This window comes from Euprymna scolopes, chromosome 8, assembly GCF_053919585.1.
Source record: "Euprymna scolopes isolate OS-2025 chromosome 8, ASM5391958v1, whole genome shotgun sequence".
Taxonomy (NCBI): domain Eukaryota; kingdom Metazoa; phylum Mollusca; class Cephalopoda; order Sepiida; family Sepiolidae; genus Euprymna; species Euprymna scolopes.
Window position 1 is genome coordinate 124,232,628 of NC_136489.1, and position 26,617 is coordinate 124,259,244.

At 29.6% G+C, this 26,617-nt stretch overlaps 1 protein-coding gene across 1 annotated transcript in view; it reads left to right on the plus strand.

The window, feature by feature from the left end:
- Positions 1 to 26,617, plus strand: part of LOC145283749 (uncharacterized) — a 181,417-nt gene that overhangs the window by 121,502 nt on the left and 33,298 nt on the right. Inside the window, exons 4-7 of the mRNA XM_080132812.1 lie at positions 2,681 to 2,911; positions 6,304 to 6,440; positions 9,026 to 9,167; positions 11,152 to 11,204. Coding sequence (XP_079988938.1) covers positions 2,681 to 2,911; positions 6,304 to 6,440; positions 9,026 to 9,167; positions 11,152 to 11,204 — 563 coding nt within the window. The remainder of the gene's footprint in view (positions 1 to 2,680; positions 2,912 to 6,303; positions 6,441 to 9,025; positions 9,168 to 11,151; positions 11,205 to 26,617) is intronic.

Sequence of the window (26,617 nt, forward strand, 5' to 3'; positions counted from 1 at the left end):
GTCAGATTATCATCAATTAAATTTAAAAAAAAAAACTAAAAAAACTAAACATTTTGATTCAAAATAATTTAGATACAAATACATAATTCTTTTGTTTTCCTATTACAAGAAAACCGAATTACCTCTGATGTTGTTTTTCGGGGGGAGGAGGGGGGGAATAATTTCATTTTGGAGATGCTTATACTAGAGTTTTCTTTTAATATGATAATGGTGTTAACCTCCCACCGCAGGAGCACATGGTGGAGATGGAAAGGCCAGCATACTAGAGGTAGTCCACTCCGGCCCTACAAAAATGCCTTAACAACCCTGCCAGTATTCTCTGGTATGGGGCGCCTTAGGGGATTGGCAATAAATCGACACCTGAAAGAGAAAATAAAAACTGAGAAGGAGCACTTCCTAGGACTGATGAGGAACATACTTGATTTTGACAGCAGGGCAGCTGGCTCCACTGAACCCCACCCTCATTGGACTGATTGTTGAAGATGTGTCCTCAACTGGTATGAAGTGCCATAAAGAATGAGAATGATACGAGTTAAATATAGTCGGTTATGTACTTATTGTTCCATGCATGAACATCCGTTTATATGTAACAGCTCTGTTATTTCTGCAATTTTCTTAATTAGCAAACAACAAAAATCACATCTCTTCATTTCAACTATTTATAGAGTTCTCATAAAATAGAAGTTGAAAAGTAATGTCAATAATAATGATGAAGAAAGTGTATTTGTAGTGCACTGGCAATGGCTAATAATATACGTCTTCGTTACAATTGCTGTTCATGTGTAATTCTTGTGAATCTTTTTTATGCTTTAAAGTTGATGCGTTAGTGCCTTGCATCTAGTTACGGATTCCAGTAATCTAAGTGAATGACTTTCGAATCATATTTATTTTTGTGTGAGTGCACAACCGCATTTATTCTACGTATGAGAAAACTACATATTTCTTTCTTTTCTGCTGTTCTTCAATAAAGATAGTAATTTATGGTTATTTCTATGTACGAGTAAGGAAATCCAGCATTATACAACAGCAATCAGTTGTTTGCAACAATTGCTTATTTTAGCTACTCTTGCTTTTATTTTTTATTAGAAGTCACTGCTTATCAAAGCCCAGGGGCCACTTGAGGATGAGTGGCGGGTGGCCGGTGAAACAACACTGATGACTGGTAATGATGGAACTTGGGTAGTGTTCAAGGAGGTGGCTCAATAGGAACTAATTTCTGTTAGACTTGAAAATGACCATGTTATAGTCAGTTGGGTAGCAACTCTGCGGTATCGTCTTCCATGAACAGGTAGTTCTAGGAAAGAAACTTTGCCTATGGAATTTTAGTTGTAGACACAGATAAGGGAAATTGTTGACACTTGTTGTAGCTAGACGAGTATCTGCTGCAAATGTTCTACAAGTGAGGAGCAAAGGTGATCAACTGAGCATCTATCTATGGTGAAAATAATGATAGTCTATATATATATATAAAAATTGTCTACCCACCTAATTCTTAATTAGCCACCACGTGACTGTGACAAAAAAAAGTGTGTATATATATATATATATATATATATAATTCCCAGCATAATTTTTTATAATACAATTTTAAGAATATGCCTAAGGATGATGGAAGTGTTCTGATCGAAAGTGCTTGCTGAACAAACATATGGATCCAACCTAAATAATTTTGGAAAAAAAAAAAAAAAAAAAAAAAATTATTCGGAGATTGGAGAAAGTAAAAAAAAAAAAAAAAAAAAAGATAGTGAAACATAAGAATTCCGTGCTTTTCAATAACATTTGTCTCAAATATATATATGTGTGCGTGTGTATTTTTTGACACCCACAATGAAAAATATTCTTTGGTTTAATTAAGTGCTCTTATCAAATATTGATTTAAACAAAAACAAAAAACACAGTATTCCAAAATATAAAGAAAGGTGATAAGAACAACAAATCAAAAACACAAACAACTTGCTTTAAAAATGAGTCAGAAAATTCCCTTTAAAAAAAAACCCAAACATCTGACAGTATGTTGGAAAGTTCTCAATAACCTTCCAAACTAATAGTAGTTTTGTATTTAGCCATTCAATAATATCTAACAGTTTATAAACCTTATTTTTGAACTTTATGACTAATATTTTATAAACAAGCATTTTCAAATTTTATTGTAGTTTTATCTGATTTTGAGCTTGGAATTGATAATTGGTGGTCTTGGTTCTGCTGGTTAGATCTAAGATGGCGGTTTGAGAATCTTTAAATGTGCTGGGAGATGTTTAATTTACTTTTGTGCATGGGAAGCATTTTCTGAAAATTCAGATACCTCCGATTTTTAAAATTTAACAATAGGTATTACACCTTAATAAATATTCCCCAAATTTCAGTTTATTAGCAGATTTTAAATGTGTTTTTCAGATTGTATAATATAATATCCCATTTGAAAATGCAAATATTTCAAATTAAATATAAAGTTTAATATAATTATGTCTTAATTTTAATCTATATAAAAGTACATAAAAGTGGTGCATAAGTTTTGTTTGTGAAATGAATTTTACCTGTGCTGGTAATCTTCTATTTCATCATAAAAAGAAGAGACTTTCTTCCTTTTAAATTGCATACATAATTTTTAAGCTTTACGCTGCAGAGGAGCATTTTGATATAAAGGTTTCATTCGATATTTTTTCCAACTTTGTTCTTTCAGAAACTGAGCCAGTTAATACAGAGGTAAAGATTGTGAGTTATTCAATTTATTGCCGTTATCGGGCCATCTCGAAAAGATGCGAGAATGTCAAAGAAAAATTTTTCAAGAATGTCTTTGTGGCGGCCTGTGGTGGCATCATGATGAAAACTCGTCATGGGCGGATCATGTTCTGCCGGGACACTTTCAACGATCCAGATTTGGCCAATCTGGACATCTGCTGTGACTATTTGGGTAAGTATGCTTTTTGTTTCCTAATTCTGATTTTCAGACAACCGTCTTTTTCTCTAGTGGATTAAGGAGATATAATTAATTCATCGTTCAATAATGTGTATACAAAATAAACACCAAATAGCTTAGCTTAAACTAAGAATGATTTTATGGAGTATCATAACCCAGCTTAGTTTACAATGCAAAAATGGAGTTCTTGTTTAGAATTTCCTTATATTAAAAAGACAAAAATGAAGACAAATTTGCATGATGTTCATACCCGTAATGAAACGAAAATGTCATATTCCAAAAATCATATCAATTAATCAGGCCATAGTTTTGGTACATCTACTTAATATATATGTGATTATTTTATTTTGATATTTATGAATATTGTCTAAATAATTCTGTTCCATTAAGTTTGTTAATCTTTTAATCTACAGCATAATTTTTTTTTTTTTTTTTTTTTTTGGTCCCCCACACTCGACAAAGGAAGGACTGGTAATTCACTCCTGTTCGTTTGTTCACACTTTTCTCAAGAACTACGCCTTGGTTTTTTTTTTTTAATTTTGCACAAAAATTAGTCATGGTGAAAGTAAATTTTTCACTCGTAGAGAGGACTCCACATGCTTGGCTTGTTAACAAGGTTCATTCAAACTTGAAAAATCCTTGAATTTTTATGTTTGCCCTGAAAAGGCCTTATTTCTATTATTACCTTGAAAATATGGAAAATTTCTTAAAAAGGCCTTGAAAATTGTATGCTTTTTGTCCAGTAAAAACTTGTCAAAATATCTATACTCCTATAAATCTGTGTGTGTGTGTGTGGTTTTTTTTTTTGTGTATTGAAATTCATATTAAGAACCCTTTTTCTATTCATTTAAAAAGAAAATACAACGTTCTTATATATGGGTCGTGGAATTGCATTCACTAGCAAAAGATCTAGCTAATTCCCTATTAATTTTTCGGTTTTCTTATGGGATGATAATCTTTAGTTAACTATTACATGTAATTATATTCATGCAGATATTCTACATGATTTATACTTGCATAATATTTGCATAACAAGTTTATGGTGAACACAAAACTCTTTCCATATATATTTATGTATATGTATATATTTTTGTTTAAAAAATTTTGCCTACCAAACTCCTACAGTTTTTGATCTGCAGACATGAAATTTCATATATAAGGTCTTTGAACCAATATGAAACTTTATATTTGGTTTTCAGCCCAGGAAAATCAGTACAAAAGTGGCTAAAAAAACAAACAAAAAAAAACAATTGCTAGATGAAGGTCGAACAATGGCATTACGAATATGCATACATAACGTAGTAGCTATTGATTCATGTTTTAATTTTTAGCCTTCCAGCAGTCCTGGATATAACCTTAAACTATATCCAGTGGTGAGGCTCCAGCTTGTGGGTTTTGGGGAGTGTGGAGCCACTCTTTAATTACCATTGCTCCCAGGTCCACTCTGACCCGGAGTAGTAGTACCTGTTAGGGTTCCAACTATGGGTTAAAATAGAAGCCGACTTGAAAACAACAAATATATTCTATTAAAAAATTTTTCTTCAAAATCTTTGGATTCGTCATTAAATAACCCGAAAAGGGTTGATATGCCGTAAAACAAAAACAACCAACCAATCCAGCAAACATGTCTTCATAGCCCAGTGATTAACGGCAGAGGAAAAATAAATTGCAAGCTAAACATTTTGGTTTTGATTCTAGGGAGTTACACACAAGACATTTTTAATTTTTTTTTTTATAATCATTGCTATATATTGGATCCAATATAATATAATAATAAATACGAAAGCTTCATTAATCAAAATATATTTAAGCGTATTTTACGACTGGGCAATGCTGGGCGCCCTGTTATTTAAAAAATAAAATTGAAATCAATACTATTAAATTATTTTTAAGTGTTAATTAAGATATTTTTTAAATACTGAAAATAAAATAGAAATACATTGAAAATAAAATCGCATAGTATTGTGGATGCAAGAGTTATGTCCACTTATCACAAAACTATCCCAGGTAGTTTTGTGATAAAGATTCAAATCTCCGTCTATTTTTGTTATTTATAATATAATTTTAATTGGGAGGGGGCTACAAGGAGGGAGGAGTAGTAGCAGCAACCATAAATAAAATATCCCCCCCCCCCCCCCCCGCTTACTAAGAAAATACTTTCCTTGCACAGACTGGACTCTCCACTAGTGAATTTTACCCCCTCCCCTCTAAAAAAAAAAAAAAGTGATAATTTAAATTTATGCCGGCCGGGCCAACAAAAAAAAAAATAAATAAAAAAATAAAATATGGACAAGATGGCCGCCATCTTGGTTGAAAATTCAAAGCTGTAAAGAGTTAATATTTGGGATGAAATAAAAAGCATTTAAAACTACTTATACACACACACACACACACACACACACACACACACACACACACACACACACACACACACACACACACACACACACACACACGAGAATGATGCAGGTCGATTGCAAAGTAACTTTTTTATTGGCTATGGTAACATTTATTTGTTGTATATTTGATTTTTTTTTTACCACTTTTTTGAATCGCTGTGGATTGTAAAACAAACCCCAAGTTTTATTTTGAAAACTTGAATTCTATCTAGAGAAGGCCTTGAAAAGTCCTCAAAAATGGACATAGAAAATTTGTACAAACCCTGGAAATCACTTTTAAAACATTAATGGGATTAATAGGCATTACAACAAAAATCAAGTTTGAATTCTTGAGTTATCACCCTCTATTTCTTTTCAAAATGGCGACACGAGATGGTCGCTTCTCAGTTACTCATAAAATTTGATTTTATTTAAAAATAAAATAATCAATTTACGTAATTTTTGGAATATGATTTTGTTTCATCACTGGTATGTACATCATACAGATTTTTTTTTTTAAATATAGAGGAATTTGGATCACGAACCCTGAAATGGATAAATATAGTGTTATTTCCTTTAATTTCAACCTGTGATATCTCCAAAAAAAAAAAAAATGTATCAAAAAATGTCTGTTAGTATAAAATATTAAAGTTTCAAACTTTTACTAATTCTTTGTACATCTCAGACTGTTGGCCGTCGGCAAAGAAAACAGAAACTTTAACTGTTTGAATTATTTTTTGTAGGAGGGGGGGGCGTCTATTTACTTGTCTGATTAGCTGCTACAAAATTAGTTTTCAGTTAGTTTAAAATTAGTTAGACTTGGAAATAAATCTAGTCTGCAATAAGATATTGCCAATATTTTTGTAGCTACTTTTTTTTTTTTTTTTTTTTTTTTGTAATTCTCATTCTTTGAAATATAATTATTACAATGTTGTTGAATAATTTCTAGAAGTATAAAAATACCTACTTTAATTATTGATATTTAATTTTTTGTTTCTTTGATTTCAGCTCCAAACTTGAAAGGAAGGCCCAGAAAAAAGAAACAAAAATTAAAGAAAGGTGCATCTCTTTCATCTGATAGTAACGAGGATTCTCCAGGCGAGAGTCAGCCTTCTAAACAATATAAGTCGAATAACAAAATCAAGGTAACACAAAAATTACGTTATTTATTTTTTACATTATGCTTTTCTGTGTCATAAGTAGGGCTGTGACAATAGAATATTCTTTTCATTCTCGGGATTGTATCCGACACAGATACACTTAATCACCCGAGAACCACATCCGTCTATATAAAAACATAAGATATTAACAGATTAATACATAAGAGTAAAAACAAAAGAATATGCTGTTGTCACATCCCTAGTCATAAGTAACAGTTTCTTAATATTTTTTTAAATGTATTTTAAGGAAATTCTCTAGCTGTTTTAACATTTATAAACTGCCATTTTATAGTCCATTGTCTTTAGTCGATGACAATATTTGAAATGTTTCCATATGCTTAAATTTTAATCAACTTGTGAATACAATTTTACATTTTCAGCAGATGAGAATTGATAATTTGTATTTAGATTGTTTAGACTACTGTTCTCATCTTAAATATGATTCTCCTTTTTCAACGCCTATAATCTTTGAATGCATCTTATTGAATTCTTGAATCTTTGTCAAACTTGGGAATCTATTGTTGCACAATTGATAAAGTAATCAGTTCTGAGTATCTTTTGGAGGTTGATGGTTCAATCCTCAGTATCGGCCATACTACTAAAAATAGATGTAAAAAAAAATTACTTTAAGCTTCCACCTGGACATGGCTAATAAAAACGAGAAGAATCTATAAAATGTTCAGTGTGAAATTCCATACAGTTTCCAGAATTTTAAGACGCTTGAAAAAGGTCAGAGGTTACATAGCCTGAAACAACGTGATTAACACCTCCAAGATGAGAACAATAATCCAAATGATACAATTTTTTATGATTTCATTAAAATGGTTCATTTGTTTTTTTTTTGTTTTTTTTTTTTAATGAAATTGAACTTGGTTGCAAAATAATGTAAACACTTAAAAAAATTAAAATTTTAATTGATAACTGAAGGTAAATTAAAAAAAAAATTTATTTGATTTGTATTATTCTGAATACTATTCTCATCTTGAGTGTTATTTCCACAATGTTTTGGAAAATGTAATTTCCGACCTTCTTTAGGTGTATATTGTCAAACTTTGGAATCTTTGTCAAATCTGAGTTCAACAAGATATATCTAAAACAAGTTCAGAGATTACATCAGCCGAAACGTTGTGCAAATAAAACTGAAGATGAGAACATTAGTCTGAATAATACAAATTATTACAAAAGTTTAGAAATAAAATGTTTAGTAATTTGATGGTATTCTGCACTGCATTTAGCAATTTTATCCAAAAACTAATGTATCATTGTTGTCCTAAATTGATTATAAAACCCTATCCTAATTCAAGTCGGCAACATAACTGCCTATTCTTTACACTAACATAAATCCACTGCATGATGGAAAATACTTTTGTTAAATTTATATTAGACTTTTTGAAATGTTGTTTTCAGTCGTCTGATTAGTAATTTATCGCTTCTTCTTTAGAATTTGACTTAATAAAAAAAAAAAAAAATACAGGGAATACATAGAAATCTTTATGATGTACATACTCATGGAACAAAAATGTCATATTCCAAAAGTTATGTAAATTGATCAAGAAGTTTTTTACCACGCAAATCAAATTTTATGAGATAGTGAGACCAGAGCAGAGAACTACCTTGTGTTAGAATTTCAAGGGGGATAACTCAATTTGACTGTCAAGATTTTGCTTGTATTCAAAATAATTACAAAATTACTAATTGCTAACGAATCATAAATGTTTTTCTTTATAATTATAAAAATAAAACTACTTGATCAATTTGATTTTGGAATATAACATCTTCATTTGATGGTGGATATGTGCATAAAGATTTTTTATTTTTTTTTATTAAATATAATTCTAAATAAGCACTAATCTATCAATAGTAATAATATTATTAAACTTCTTGAAATGTGAAATCGGTATCTTTTATCTTATGTATTTACTAACTTACAGTCTGTCATAGCCTGGCAAGTAATGGAATCTTGTGTGCTTTTGCTCTCAACCTTAAACCCATAAAAAAATAAGGCATCTTAGCTGTTTATGGATATTCAACAGAATGCTGACCACACAATATCTTAAAAACCCTAATACAAAATTATTACCACCATTGTATTTGTAAAATGTTACTCAAAAAAGTTGTTTGATCTTGGCATGAGTCTTTATTTTTAATTGCATCCCTGGTAATTGATAAAAGGAATCTATGATTGAACACAAGTAAGTTTGGGTGAAATTGTAAGGAAATTTAAATTTTTATTAAAACTAATTTGAATCTTAACCTTTTGATTTCTATAACCAATTTTCTTTTATCTACCTACTTCTCATATATATATATATATGTATGTATATGTATGTGTATGTATGTATATGTATATGTATGTATATGTATATGTATGTATATGTATATATATGTATGTATATATATATATATATATATATATATGTATGTATGTATGTATATATATATATATATATATATATATTGAAAAATGTTTTTCTAATTGAAAGCTATAATTTACAAAAAATATTGGATAAAAGAAAAAAATTATATGAAAATCCAGATTTGAAAATAGTAACATTTATTTTTGTCTGCAGGATTATAAAGATGACATGGTTAATGGCTACACTAATGAATCCATTCTTCGGGATGAGCAGGAATTCCTTTCTACACTGTATAATTTCATGAAGAAACGAACAACACCAATTGAAAGAATTCCGTCTCTTGGATTTAAAACAAGTAAGTTAACCTTAATTCAGTCACCATTTCTCCTATTTACTTGCCTCCCCATGAGGACAAAAATACAAAGTTCAATTTTACGTGACGAAAATCCAGCGCATCATAAAGAGGAACTCTGAATGGGGAAACAAATTTAAAAATTGCCTCAGTCTAGAAAGTCTTCTTAAATGACTGAGGACAGAACAGATACTACACTTTCTTTGTAGCCAAAAGGTCAAGAAGTTACCATTGTTCCTATTTACAGAGTAGAATAATAAAATTGTCGCCCTAAAGAAAACAACACTACAGCTTATTTTAAAATATTTATTGAAAAAAAATCAATTCAAGTAACTTCATTATGTAGTAGAACTGGCATCTATTCAATGTAGCTGCCTTCAGCCTCAATCACCACCTCAATATGTGTCCGGAACTGGGAGCATGCCTTTTCCACAAGCGCCGGCAAGAGCACGGTGAATATTCTGCAGATGGCAGCAATCAGACTGGCTTTGGTGTCGTGGGAGGTTTTGTTGGTGGTATTCTCAACGTATGACCAAAGTAGTCCAGCGGGTTCAGGTTAGGAGAAGAGGAGGGTCAGTGAGCCTGGGTTTCTTTAAACTTGTGGGTTGATGCCGAGTTCTGCTGGCACACCCAGGATCTGCCAGTGGCTACCTGATTGCACCAGGGGATCACCACACTCTTCAGAACATCCAGGTACACTTTGGTGTTGACTTTCAAACCAACTTCGAAGATGTGAGATGGCATGATATAGCGCTCACTTGAAACAACACCAAAGACTATAACCATGGATCGTCCAATGCGTTGAGCTGTGCTCTCAAGCATTAAACTGTCCAGATTTGCATTTTGAGGGTGCTGACAAAGGTCCTGTTGAAATTTGGATTGGTAGAGAGCATGAGTTGTACCACAGCACATCTCCGATCTTGCTCGCTGAACATTGTATCATCATTGTGGAATCACCTAGGTCATCAATCAATGCTGTTATCCACTTCCAGCTGTACAATTAGCACTTGCTGCCGGGTGCATTCCCTCCAAAAATCTCTCCTTACCAGATGCCTTCGTTGGTTTGGCCATGTTCTTTGATGACACCTAGGTGACTTTGTTTATAAAGTTCTCAATCTAGCTCCACCATTAGACTGGAAGAAACGTCGCAGTGGTCAACTTAAACCCTGACTCAGGACAGTGAAACAGGATTCTGAACTGATTCTGGGCTCCCACTTTTATGGAGTCTATCACTAGAATTGTGAGTGACTTGCACTCATAATGGAAGCAGCATTGAATTGCCGTGTCTATTAAGCCGGTACTCGAGACAGGGTGAACTTGTTGGAAAAAGTTGGCCTGACTGATCTTGTCTCAAAAAGATTTTTAAAAATCCGATCTCTTTAATTCTATTTGTAAAATACTTTTAAATGTTCTTAACCTAAAAAAATTCCAATTCTGAGTCTAGTACATATATCCTCCGCATCGTTAAAGAGAAAAATCATTACAATCATAAAAAGTTTGTTTATAGCAGACAATTTCCGCAGTATTCATGCAGAGAGATGCATATAAAAACCAGTCTCCTGTCATACTTACCCTCAGTGTTAGAAACAGATGCTCTGGATGCAGTATTCAATTTGTGTGAGATGATGTAAATATAAGGAAGAAGTTTTTAGAGATATTGCATTTATAAGCAGTCTATATGAACCACATGTCCATCCCAGGGAGATTTTGTTCAATAAATATACAATTCTTTTCATATGTTTGTGAGATTCAGTAAAAATTTGAGAATTAAACAAAGAGAATATTGACTTAATGATGAATTAAAAACCAGGAAGCTACTTGTAGATTTAAATATTATTAAGTCTGAAAACTAATATATAGGTATTTTGGCTTTTATCTAATTTACTAAAAGAACATGATTATTTATATTAATGATAGAATTGTTTTTTTTTTGTTTTTTTTAAGTCACTGAACTTAAGTGTTTAAAGTATGTATTTTTTTTTTCCAGTTGACCTGTTTTCCTTTTACAAAAATGCAAATAAATTGGGTGGATATGAACGGGTAAGTATTAGGATTTGTTTATTATTTTTAACTCTTTCCAAAAATCTTGTGTGCATGATATAAAATCTAACTGAAAATCTATTAGATGATGAAATAGTGATAATCCAGGCAGGAAACTTTCAATTTAATTGACTAATGGATAAAGGGAGATTAAGTTAATCTGGAAAGTCCTTTAAATCTCACAAAAATGTTTTACATTAAAAAGAAAATTAATATCTTTTTTTTTTTTTATTAGTGTAATTAACATAGATGTCAAACATGTCTGACAAGTAAAAGTATTCAAATAATTTTTATTAAAACACAAATGAGGTGATTTTTTTTTTTATTTTTTTTTTTAATTCTCCATGACTAATGCATTTGACAAAATTTGTTAAACCCAAAGTCTTGGAGAGAAGGAGGGAATGTTGGGGTTGTAAACTGAACGTTTAATATTTCTGAAAGATTTTTCTTGGTGTTGATGAATTTTTAACATTGAAAGAACTCTTACATCATCTTGAATTGCTTTCTGCTTTTAGTGACATGTAAGAATAGGAGGTTATGTACACTTCTGATCCAGTTCCATTGTTATAGCTATCATACATGCATACACACAAGGCAAATGATGCTTAAAACTAAAATATGGAGATTTGTGATTTGGGAATTTTTGCAGCACTTATTATATATGCTGTGTGGTTTTGGTTTGATTTTCAAATTATTTTTTAATATTTCACCCCCACCCCTTTTCTTTTTTTTTTTAAATAGTAGAGTACAGATATGAAGAATTTATTTTTTGTTTATAACTCTCGTACATTAAACTCTGTAAGAAATAAAATGTTTACTTATGACTAAGACGATAATGTTTGTAATCATAAGTTGACAACCTAATAGGTCCCACACTGTCAGCTAGGTTTCAACTGCTGTCCCATTGACAAAAATGTTGCATCTCTCTACCTATTTTACAAGTATTTTGAATATAAATTAAATTCAAACTACAAGCCCTTGTATTGCTTCAACGTAAATGCCCCCAACAAACCTAACTAGCAGCAAAATCCCACCCTTATACAGTAGAAACCCCAGATGTAAGTTTAATAGTTTCTTACCTGGGAATGCTAGACTTTGGAATTCCCTTCCGGGTTCCTGCTTCCCTGACTGTACTGACATGCAGAAGTTTAAGTGTCATGTAAACAGACATCTTGCTGCTCAACTCCCTACATAGTACCCCTGCAAATTATGTCTCAGATAGTAGCCCCTACATCAAAGTGGCACTGTGCCTTGTTTGGGGTGAAAATGCAATTAAAAAATAATAATAATTATAAAATAATTGTGTACAGGTGCTCTACAATTCCTCAAAGTGTTTAGTACATGGGATACTATACAATCGTAGTAGTAGTAGAACAGATACTACACTTTGCTTCTGGCCTAACTGGACTTCATGTGTAGTTTTGGTAGAACATGATTAGTTAAAAAGTGCAATGTCTCAGTAGCCAACAAGTGATTTGTTTTCTGACACTGTCAGCATGTCCATATGTGCTAGACAAATGGAGATCAAAGAAGTGCTCAGAGTTGTTGACAAAACGGTTAATAATTTAGTAGGTGTTTACCAAGTTAGTTGTTAGACATTGAAGATTCAATGAATCTCAGCCCAGGGAAATAAGGCATGCAGAGTATGGCAGGTGTATGAGGGAAGGTGTTTGCTTGTTTGCACATCTTTGAAGCATTTCCAGGCAGTCAATTTTCCAAACAAAATAGGAGTTTCAAACTGATGAGGCAAATATTAAGCGTTGTCTCAACATAGCTGTGTAAGCTTTTAAATAGATGTCCGAAGAGCAGCTAACAAAGGGTTTGCTGAGTGATGCCAAGACATCTTCGGCCTTCTTGACAATTTTAATGATGTGCTGTGTCCGATGCAATTGCTGGCGATAGTAATACCCAGATCATGTTCGTAAACACACTTCTTGATGTTAGTGTTACGGCAAAAAAAGTATTAAAATTTTTTCTTTTTTTATATATATAAGATGTTTATCATGAAAAATATTTGTTTGTACAATTTTATAAAAGTCAGTTAAGAACGTTATTAAATTTGCAACAAAATGAAATATTGGTGTTTAATGATAATTGTTCTTGTTGGTTTGAATATTACGTTTTAATGATTTGCTTTATCAAACCTCAGTCATGTATGTTATAAGTGCTTGTTATTTGAGCTTAAACAGGTTTTGTTTCTGGTTGGTTATTTCGATTAGGTTTGTTCATCCATTCTCACACGAGTCGTGTGCTAACAGATCAGGCTATCTGAACATACTGACTTTCTAACTTAAAATTCACCATTATTGTTTTTCTCCTTTTTCTTTCCAAAACTCAAGCATGTTCTGCAAAGCCAAAAATAAAAACAATTTTCCTCTACAAAACAACCAAACTCCATGAAGATTTTAAAAGAAAAAACACTTGAAGCATAAAAACTTTTAGCAAAATGAGTGGATTCAGCATTAAATAATCTGAAAAGGGTTGATATGTCGTAAAACAACCATTCACACAAGATTATAATTTGTATTTTTAACTTTATAATTAGTAAACCAAAATTCAAATATGCTTAAGAAACCCAAAATATTTTTGTTTTTATGTTAAAATTTTGAAATGAAGCTATTTTTCTGCATGTGAAGGCAAATAAAAGCTGATTTGTTGTGTTGTCTGTATCAAAAACACTTTGTTTTTGTTTTATTTTGTTTTGTTTTTTAAACAATTTCTAAAATTGGATGCCAGCCATATTTGTAATACAAGACCATCTATTCTGTTCGTTGTAGGATTGGTTCAAATATAAATAAAAGATATTTTATTTTGTTGCTCTAAAAACAAATACAAGTATGTTCTAATTCTATCTATCTAGTATTTATAGAAAAGTAAAAAAAAAAAAAAAAATAGCGCCTACACTTTATTTTTTTATGTACTTATATAGTACATGTTTACTCTGCATATTAGATTTTTGTAAAGTTTGACTGTTTATAAAAAAAATTGTTAATATGAAAATAATGTATTAAAATTATATCTATGATTGACATAAGACTTACTTTCTAAATATTTAAATTTTTTAAAACTGTAAACTTTCCAAAAATACACAACTTTTTATTTTTTGTTATGCATGTAGTCATATAGTATAGGAGAAAAGACCAGAGTACTCAATTACTTAATGTAAGAACACATATATATATATATATAGAGAGAGAGAGAGAGAAATAAAAAGGAACAAACCGTATTATTTTATTTCTCTATTTTGTTGGAATACTATTTCCATTATTTTCATCATATATATATATATATATATATATATATATTATTTAAAAACTAATGCTATACATTAGTTTGATTGTTTATCAATATCTTCCGTTGAAAACTCAGCCTGCAATGCTAAAGATGCCAAGTGTACTTGTTTTTCAGTTGGTGTTAAAGTGATCTAACATTCTTTTGTAACTCTTTGCTGGATGAGAAAATGTTAAACGTCTGCAGAAATACAATCCATATTTTGATCACTGATCTTAATTGGCTGGATAAAATTAATAAAATATGATTGCATTTGTATTAGTCATTCACCATATCTTTTAAACTCTTAATATATTATTCTGGGCATTCATAAAATAACGTTTTCAACAAACAATACTTTTCTTAATTTTTATTTATCAGAGACTTTTTGGGGATTCTTTACTAAAAAAAAAAAAAAAAAAAAAAGTCCATTTAATGTGAATATAACATTACTTTGCTTATCTGTAATTGGTTTATTTAAAATCTTTGTTCAGTTATTTCAAGAATTTTTCACTCTAATGCAAAATGAAAGATAAAAATGTGTCAAGTTAAGATTGATTTAGTAATTTTTTTTTTTTTTTCTACAACAAATAGATCTTAAAAATCAACAATTGTCCTTGAACATGGTGTTAAATTTCCAGAGTATATATCTTGTTTTCTCCCAGATTACACTTTAGCATTCAATGTGCTTTTCGTGAACATATGTGCGTTTATACACAACATATGTGCCCGCTTATGTATCCCCATTCCTTTGAATTTTACAAAACTCTAAATTTATAGCAAAACTAAACTAACAAACATAATTGGTTGTTTCAAAACCCATTACTAACCAGCAGAACATTACCAAAGGAAGAGTTTGTCACGCCTGTGTACAAAGCATGATGTATGGAAGTGAAACCTGGTCAGTGAGGGTTGAGGACATGCGTTGCATGGAAAGAAATGATAGAAGAATGATACAATGGATGTTTAATGTGATAGATGTATGCAGAACTGGAAACTTTGTTGATATAGTCACATTGAAAAAGAATGGGTGAGAGTTTTTGGATTAGATGTAGAATGTGACGATAATGATTTACTTGTTGTTACGAGGCTGATTGACTTCTTTCCTTGCATGAATTCATCTGTAATATTTGTAAAACCAAAGCCATAAGAATAACATCAATTGCACTGAAATGTGCATCCTACAGTGGCTTCTTCATCACATGATGAACGAGCAAGAAGTTTACAAATAACTTATTCCGATGTAAAAAATATATATCATTAGATTTTTTTTAAAATTCTTTAATTAGGATTGATGGTTTGTATTTAAACTATTGTTCTCATCTTGGATGGTATTTTCACAAACTTTCGACCTTCATCTGTATCTCGTTGAACTTTCCAATCTCTATGGAATTTCAAACTGAACCCTTCATTTAATCTACAGCAGAAGATTATTCTCACTCCGTCAGCCATAACCAAATAGGAGTGTTAATTCTTATGTTAACATTTATTACTTGTAGTAAGGATGGAACCTTTAAGATCTAAAAAGAATTTAGAATTGCTAATCAGCACCTTTCATGACTAGTTAATTTTTAATTAACTAACTTAGGATTTAAAAAAATACTTATATCCAGTCATGAGTGACAGAACAAGAACAATATCTTCTCCCCATGGATTAAATAAAGGGTTCAGTTCAAAATCATGCATTGATTCCGAAGTTTAAATAAACATTCTTGAGATTGAAAAGATGCAACTGAAAAAGGTCTGAGGTTATATCAGGCAAAACCTCATTAAAATGATAGTCAAAATAATTCAAACTGTACATAAAATAAATAAATGTAAATAAACTATATTTGATTTTTGAAGTTTATCTACATGTAATTTCAAAATTTATTTGCATATGTATTTTTTTTTTTTTTAATTTTTTTTTTTTTTGTATTGGTTACAAAATAAAGCATAGTAGTTTATGCATGCTCTTTGGGTGGTGTTGCTACAGTACCAGGGTATGTCAATTCCTAACCTTATTTCCCCTTCCCCATGCATTAAATAAATGGTTCAGTCTGAAATTCTGTATAGATTCCTGTGTTTAACAAGATGTGTCTTAAGAAGATATTTTACATTGTGCTAAATGTTGTGAGAATAAACATTCAAGATAATAGTAGTAGTTTGAATCCTTGAAATAATACAAATGCATTTTAATGTAGACATTATGGCATTCTTTAGGTTAATAGAATCTCTTATATTATCTTGTTTGCCTGTGTTTTGCAAGTTATTTACTTTTTTTTTTTTTTTTTTTTTGCTTTAACCTAACTTTTTTTTTTCTCTTTTCATACTTCAATTTCAGTTGGATATTTCCCTTTTTTTTTTTTTTTTTTTTCTAAAGGCTTTCTCTAAGCTGCTTGCTCCCCCCCCCCCCACATACCACCACCTATATTATTATTTTGTAAAATTATAAAGAGATACAAAATCTATATTTAAAATTGCTATGACGCATGTTTCCCCACTCTTGCCCATGGCAACTCACAATGGTGTTTATTTATTCTTACCTATAATATCAGTATGTTTAGCATAGTAAGAATTTTTCGTTTTTCTTTTTGTTAATTGACATGTACGCATCTCTTAAAGGTTGCCAAATATTATGAGAATTTTGAAATTGTTTTCCTGACATATTTCTTTTTTTTACTTGTATATGATGCATAGATTTTAGTGTTTAAAAAAAAATCTAATCCTGCGGTTCATTCAACTTAGTCGGTTTTCATTTAGTTGTAATAATTAGTGTAGCTTTTATAAAATGTTCTTGTTGTCGATCTCTGCCAATTTGGTTTTCTTTGAGTTTTGGGTTTCTGATAAATTAAAAATAACATTTTCAGTTTTATGATTTTATTGGTTTTTCTTTAGTTCTGTATGAACGTGAAGGCATCAAATTCAATATCAAAACTAAAATACTCTTTACAAGTAGATTTTTTTTTAAATTCTATTTTTCTTTTTTCTTTTATTTTTTTCTTTCCTTTTTTTCCTCTGTCGTCTTTTTTTTTTTCTTGTCCTTTTCACCAGTTTCCTTTTTTTTTCTTGGTTTCCCCCTTTTTGTTTTCCTTTCCTTTTTCCTGTGTTTTTCTTCTTTTTGTGTTTTTTTTTCTTCTTTTTGTGTTTTTTTTTCTTCTTTTTGTGTTTTTTTTTTCTTTTTGTGTTTTTTTTTTCTTTTTGTGTTTTTTTTTCTTTTTGTGTTTTTTTCTCCTTTTTGTGTTTTTTTCTCCTTTTTGTGTTTTTTTTTCCTTTTTGTGTTTTTGTTTCCTTGTTTTCCTTTTTTCTGGTCTTATTTCTTTCTTGTCATTCCTCTCTAATTGCTTTACATAATACAGATACTTTCATAACTGCATGATTTAATGTTGATTGTACAATATTTTAAACTTGACATCTGCTGTGTAAAAATACATTTATTCTCAGAAAATATTAGCAATAAAAAAAGTCACAAGTAGGTAAATTGCTCTTTTGAATAATTGTTTTTTTCAATGTTTTTCCTGTTTGTCTCGGCCATCTTGACAGTTAAACATTGTTACAAACTATTTCTACATGCTCCATCAATTGTACAGTTTTTTGTGCGTGTTGGAAAGTTCCAACCGTTCACTCTTCAAAAGAATCTATCAATTTTAGTTGCTGGATTAGAACTAAACTCATAATTGTAAATACTATGTTTAACTGTTTTTTTGTTTTTTTTTAATAAAAATACTAGCAGTTTAAATCTCAACACAATCTCCATTATAGTAAAGCAATGAAACTATTTTTCAATGGGATTTCTCTTGAGGGTTCATGACCTCTGAAAAAGATTAGAATTATAGTTGCAGAATTTCTGCCTTAAATATATTGTATAGCCAAATGAGATGCATTTAAATTTGGCTCACTTTTTCATTAAGACATGAATTTTGTTTGATTGGGATTTATTTGCGGACTGTTATCCTCATTTTCATAGTTGTTGTTTCATCACGTTTCGGCCAACTATTCCTCTGACCTTTTTCAGGTGATTAACCGTGACAGGATAGGAATGTTGAGTTTCATAACTGTATCCCCAGTAATTACTGCCTTCCATAGTTGTCAACCAACTAAACCTCCCACCCTGGCTACTAAAACAACCTGAAATTATCTTTGAACTAAACAAGCTCCCAAAAAATCAAATTAATCCACTGAACTATCAAGAAAAACTATTTAACATTCAGGAAAAATACCCAAATCATCAGGATATCTATACAGATGGTTCTAAGGACGGTAACAAAACTAAATGCGGCATAATATCCAATAGCGCTACCTTGCAGAAGCAACTACCAGACTATGCTTCAATTTTTAGTGCACTAGACCTCGTTACTGACCTACAACAAATTTATAATTTTTTTCAGACTTCCTATCAGTACTTGAATCTCTAAAGAACCAAAATTTAAATAACCCGCTACTCATTAATCTATTACAAAAAATACACACTCTTTCACAAAATAAAAATATCAAATTCTGCTGGATACCCAGTCATTTTGGAATCCAAGGCAATGAAAAAGCCGACAGAGCTGCAAAAAATGCACTAAATCTTGAAGTAAGCGATTTAAAAATTCCACACTCGGACTACAAACAACTAATACATAGATTCATTATGAAGAAATGGCAAGAAAAATGGAATAATTGTCAAAACAACAAACTTTTCAAAATCAAACCCACAATAGAGAAATGTTTACCAACTTTCAGAAAATCGCATAGAGAGGAAGTAGTTTTGTCCCGCATTTGCATAGGACATGCACACATAACCCACTCCTTTCTGCTAAAAAAAGAAGACCCTCCAGAATGTGTGGCATGCCAAGAACCCTTTACTGTAAAACACTTTCTTTTGGATTGTGGCGACCTCGAGCATATGTGGCAGAACTATTACAACGTTAACAATTTGTAAGAACTATTTAAAAAAAATCAATCCTAACAAAATACTAACATTCCTAAAAAAAGCCAATTTATACAAAAGAATATCATTTTACCCGATCCAACTTCACCCCCACCAAAAAAAAAAACACCACCTAATGACCCAAAAAGGCTGACTGAATAAGTTAAAATCTCTAACAACAATAAAATTTTAAAAAATGACGGACCTCTGCATTTAAAAAAAAAAAAAAAAAAAAAAAAAAAGGTTGATATGCCGTAAAACCTAACCTTCCATAGTTGTTGTCTCACCACATTTTGGCCAATTAAACCTCTGGCCTGCTTTAGATAGGATTGAAATCTCTATCTTAAGACAATGCTCACCTGAAGATGAGAAGAATAGTCTGCAAATAAATACATAAATTACCCATCTCCAAGAATTCCAATATATATATATATATATATATATATATATGATTGAGATTTGTTCTAAAATTTGTAAAATACACAAAATATTTGCAAAAAAGACATATCATTTTAATTATAATTTTTAAAAATAGATATTGAAAGTCTACCATAATGAGTTTTAACATGATTCTTGTTTTCCATTCAATTTAGTGATTTCTTTTGTTCTTGCTTAAAATAAAAGCTTTCAAAACATTTGCTGCCGCTGCTGCTTTTCGACATTTCCATTTGGTCTGTAAAGATAAATGTTGTTCCATCTGAAATTGAATCTATAATCAAATCTCCTCTCCCTCAATAATCATTTCATGTTTGTATGATTTAGACATGTGTATTTTGAGCTGAGATCTAATTTTTTTTTTTTATGCATACCAGGTTGTTAGACTAAGAAATATTCCAATGAGTGCAGCTATTATTAGTATTTATCTTCATAGCCTCTCCAAATTAAAAAAAAAAAAAAAAAATTAATTAATAAAGCAATAATGATAGACTTTTGATAGATTGAAGTAGTTCCAAGTGTGAATGGATTAATGTTTTACGTGTAACAAAAAAAAAAAAAAAAAAAAATACACACTATCTGGCAGCTATTAATATAGTTCTTATTCTTTCTAAATATCTAACATTACCTTTTAATCTATTGCAATTTTAGAAACAGTTTTTATTTAAGTTTTTGGTAATTTATCCTTTTTATTTATTGAATCACTTTAATTACTGTTAATATTGACAAAACTAGTGTGTGTGTGTGTGTGTGTGTGTGTGTGTGTGTGTGTGAGAGAGAGATAAATAGCACAATAAAAGTGTTGTATTATTTATTTAAATAGCAATAAGTTTTCAGGGTAATACAGGTGTGACTAATGAAGGAAAAGCAAAAAACTTTTTTATTGAGAAGCATCTTTTTAAAAGGCATGACACCATATACCATCAACTTTAAAATCCATCTGGCTGTTAAAAGAAATCACTAAATTTGATAGCATATTAGTTTAGTGCATCTTAGGAAACACAAATTTATCTTAACTCTGCTTTTTCTCTCCTTCCAGAATAAAATGAGAAACTAGTCCTTGTATTTCTTGTTTTCTTGTAGCTAACAGTATGAATGTAAATTAGTGAAAGAGATTGCGTGACTGGAATCCAAAAATGCATCATTCAAAGAATGATTGACCCTCAGAAGATATTATGTTCAGATGATAGCCTATTCCGGTGAAGGCCGTGAATGAGGTTCTGAGCTGAGAATGTTTTTTCACAGGTGTTTATGTATTTCACTGCTGATCCTTGTCACAAAATTAAATTATTCATTTACAAATAGGTTGAGTTGACTATCTTTATAGTTAGTTTGAAATGCTTGTTCATTATATTTCCTTTGCAACAACAAAAAGAATATTTTAATTTTTCATTGAAATTATCTTTGTAATAATTGAAATATATTTTTCATTAACAAAACAAAATGGCCACCATTTGTGCGAGAAAAAAAAACTACCATCTGATGTTTCATGTAAACTTTGTGAAAATTCCAACGATAGCACGGTCCTTATTTTTCCCCAAGTACCAAAAATTGACTTTCATCTTAGGGGTGCATGAATAAGATTTTTCTGTGTCCTTTTAGATTTTTCTATATCTCTGACGCAGTTTGTGTAACTATCAACGTCTTTGCTCTACCTCATCTCATTATATTCAAAGATGATAAAACAATCAAATCAATTCTAGAAATCCTCATGAGAAGTATATTTTTTTTTAATTTTTTTTTTTTTTAAGAAATTTTCATTCTGAAAGAGATTTTTGAATCTTAAATTGAGTTTCACATGTGCATCCACAACTGATATGTATCTCAATGCGTTTTATTTTTCCCTACTTTCAGCTTATTACTGCTTCTCTGTAAATTCTTATCTTCACTTAGATCCAATTACTGGGTCTGACATTTGTCCAGGCGTCAGTTGAACAGCTGCACTCTCCTACGACTACATGCAAGCTGTTCAAAATCTAACAATCAAGCATTTAATATCATGGCTATCCTACTTTAGAATTGTGAATATTGTTATTAACAAATAATCAATATTAAAATAACCCAGCTACCACCATATTGAGATAATTAAATGTCAGTCATTTTCTTTATTAATTGACTTTGTTAGTTTTTAATGTTTAAATTATTCCTTTACAATTTACAATTTTGAAAGTTTTGAACCATTAAACTATTTACACTAATTTTAGTTGAAATTGCATTTCTATCTGTTCTTTCTCTTAACATATAAAATTCTTTTGAGATTTTAAAAATTTGACTTAAATAGCATTTAAGCTGATAGATGTAATTCTTATTCAGACTAGCAATTTTTTTTCCTCTTCATTTATTTTTTCATTTTTCAGTTTTTCATTCTTTTTTTCTGTTCATTCTTTTTTTTTTCTGTTCATTCTTCTTTTTTTTCGTTCATTCTTTTTTTTCCGTTCATTCCTTTTTTTTCTGTTCATTCCTTTTTTTTCTGTTCATTCTTTTTTTTTCTGTTCATTCTTTTTTTTTCTGTTCATTCTTTTTTTTTTCTGTTCATTCTTTTTTTTTCTGTTCATTCATTTTTCTTTTTTGCCCTGTTCATTTTTTCCCCCTGTTCATTCTATCATTGTTCCAATATTATTGTATACGTTACTACAATTTATTCAAAAATGTACTTTTGCTCAAACAACTTGGAAAATAGAAGCATTTTTATACATGAAATAATGTAGAATGACTATTTTCTTAATTAAATAATATTAAAAGATTTTTCTCTGTTAAAACAATTTTGTGTTTCTTCATCTTTTCTAAATAGATGTTTTCCCTCGGTTACAATTTAAAAAAAAATGTAATAAATATATTGAGGAATTTGTCTCCTTCCGAAATATCATATATTAATTACTTTTAGAAATGGAGAATATTCCATTAATAGTAAATAATAAATTCACCACAAATAAAACTAATGTCCTGATTGGAAGCAGAAATCTTGAGTCTGAAGTTCTACCAACCTATTTAGGTTTCCTCATAAAACATTACCTTAATTATAGATGTAATAATAACTATATCGCCGTAATAATAGCTTTGTTGTGGCATCGTAGATTTATGATCTACATCATGTTCAAAATCATGAATTCAAACAGGTTGTAATAAAAAAAAAACCTGTAAATGTCAATAGCGTTGGAAATTAAAAAATATGTAACAATTTTTGTTTTAACTACATATTGTATATAGGTCTTCCACAATTATATAATCCTCATAGACTGACAAAAATGTGACTAGAGGGAGTATTTATATGTTAGTAAGTTTAAAAAAAAAAAAAAAAAATGTTCCAAGAAATAAAAAAAAAATTAAAAACTAAAGTAACTTCACTCTATTCCTGGTAATGCCGACTAGGTATAATTTTTTTTATTAAAATGTTTGCCTTTTTTTCTTTTTATGCATTCAATAATAATCATCTCTGCCTCTAAACAATTTTAGTTTATTTATGTATTTATATAAGTTTATCAAAATTCACTAACTAACTAATTCGTTAGAAAGCTAGGCTGTGGATGAAACAATTAGGATTTGAGGAAATAGAAAAGGTTTTTTTTTTTATGTTCTATTTAATCCATCAAATGTCTGAAGTATAGAAATATTAGGTATTAGTTATCTCCCTTCTATTTCAGTTCCATTTAGTTTTTATTTTGTATCAAATATGCCTTTAGAAGAGAAATAAGATCTATGTGCTTCCTCGTGCTTAGTTTGTCATCCATTTTATTTATTTGAAGAATATTTTTATTTTTTTATTCCACTAAATCTAAAAAATAAAAAAAACGAAAAGGAAAATAAAAAAAAGAATTGCCTTTCTGTAATATCGCTTAAAACAATAACCATATGATTTGTAACGCAGTATGTCTGCATTTGATATTATATAAATGTAGATTTTGTAAGTCCTATCTTGAGTTTATCGAAAAGTTATCTAGGTCAGTCTCTTACAGGGTAGTTTTCTTACAGCCAGACAAATTTATCTCAGAATATGGTTTTGAAAAGAATATCTTGTTTTATGATTAAAGATGTTTTATTTGGAAACGTTTTATTTTCCTCAGTTTTTCTGTTTAGCAACTTAATATTGTTGTTATATATCGGCCATATATAATAACATTGTTATTATATATCGGCCATATATAATAACATTGTTATTATATATCGGCCATAAATAATATTATATATCGGCCATATATAATAATATTGTTATTATATATTGGCCATATATAATAATATTGTTATATATTGGCCATATATAATAATATTGTTATATATCGGCCGTATATAATAATATTGTTATATATCGGCCATATATAATAATATTGTTATATATCGGCCATATATAATAATATTGTTATTATATATCGGCCACGGCCATATATAATAATATTATATATCGGCCATATATAATAATATTGTTATTATATATCGGCCATATATAATAATGTTGTTATTATATATCGGCCATATATAATAATGTTGTTATTATATATCGGCCATATATAATAATATTGTTATTATATATCGGCCATATATAATAATATTGTTATTATATATCGGCCATATATAATAATATTGTTATTATATATCGGCCATATATAATAATATTGTTATTATATATCGGCCATATATAATAATATTGTTATTATATATCGGCCATATATAATAATATTGTTATTATATATTGGCCATATATAATAATATTATTATATATCGGCCATATATAATAATATTGTTATATATCGGCCATGTATAATAATATTGTTATTATATATCGGCCATGTATAATAATATTGTTATTATATATCGGCCATGTATAATAATATTGTTATTATATATCGGCCATATATAATAATATTGTTATTATATATCGGCCATATATAATAATATTGTTATTATATATCGGCCATATATAATAATATTGTTATTATATATCGGCCATATATAATAATATTGTTATTATATATCGGCCATATATAATAATATTGTTATTATATATCGGCCATATATAATAATATTGTTATTATATATCGGCCATATATAATAATATTGTTATTATATATCGGCCATATATAATAATATTGTTATATATCGGCCATATATAATAATATTGTTATTATATATCGGCCATATATAACAATATTGTTATTGTATATCGGCCATATATAACAATATTGTTATTGTATATCGGCCATATATAACAATATTGTTATTGTATATCGGCCATATATAACAATATTGTTATTGTATATCGGCCATATATAACAATATTGTTATTGTATATCGGCCATATATAACAATATTGTTATTGTATATCGGCCATATATAACAATATTGTTATTGTATATCGGCCATATATAACAATATTGTTATTGTATATCGGCCATATATAACAATATTGTTATTGTATATCGGCCATATATAACAATATTGTTATTGTATATCGGCCATATATAACAATATTGTTATTGTATATCGGCCATATATAATAATATTGTTATTATATATCGGCCACTAAAAGCTTGATTTTATTTCATATAAACTTTGCAAGATTTTAAAACCTAAACCTAAAAGCGTTTAAGCTGACATATGGTTTGATTTGGATTTTCATATTTTTAATTGTTGTACAATGTTATTACTACTATAATAACCCAGTTTTCTATCATTTGTTTAAAAATTATGTATTCCTACCCAGACAACTGAAAAAATGGAAACATTCTGCAATAATGACCATAAAATTAAAATCATCAGTACTGGATAGGTACATATATTTTTATTTACAGAGTTCGATTTTTATCATTGGAATTGTTTTATATTAATCTTATTAAAAATAAATTTAGAACGTGTCTTAATTATGGTATAAATTTTTTCTTAATATTTAATTTGTCTATCAGATAAATATTTAAATACAATTCGAAATTATATACACACAGTTGCCATAAATTGTGATGTACAAATATTTGTTTTAAAATTCGTAAATCTTACTGTGAACCTGGTTAACATAAGTACTTATATTAAATGTTGAATGAATTAATGCATAAAAAATTAATAGGATATTTAGAAAAAAAAAAACATTCAATTTCATGAGTTTTACATTTCATTTGTTATAATATAAGAAATAGTTAACATTTTTTAATTATAAAAATACCTGCATATATTAGAAAAAAATGTTCTTTTTTTTTTTTTAATTAATATGCAATTTTAAAAACCATAGTGGTATGTTATGAGTGGTATTTATATAAATTCCTGGACATAAGCAATTCTATTTGAAAGTGCACGATTTCTAGCTATGCATTTCAAAACGTTTGTTAGGTCTAAAAATGTATATGCCTAACTCTGAGGTGGGCATGTATATATTTTCGAGTCTATATCTAAGGAACTTGCAGAACAATTTGAAGATAATAAATGATAAAAAAAAAATGTGTTATACATAATCTGACACATCATACAATAGTCGTCCCCCCTTCCTACATGCAGTCAAGTTAAAGATCCATTGCTCTCCCCTCCCCGCATTTAAGTGGATATGAACACTAAACTTTCCTACACCTGCTTAACACTTATTTGTTTCTAATAAACTGCTGATACCTTACTTTTTGTCAGTGTTGCATAGTAGTAATTGAATGTAAAGAATTTCCTATTCCTTCTACATCCTGATTAATGTATCTCTTATAAGCCCTTTGCTCTTTCGCGATTTCTCACTCTCTCTCTCTCTCTCTCTCCTCGCATTCTCTCTCTCCTCGCGTTCTCTCTCTCCTCGCGTTCTCTCTCTCCTCGCGTTCTCTCTCTCCTCGCGTTCTCTCTCTCCTCGCGTTCTCTC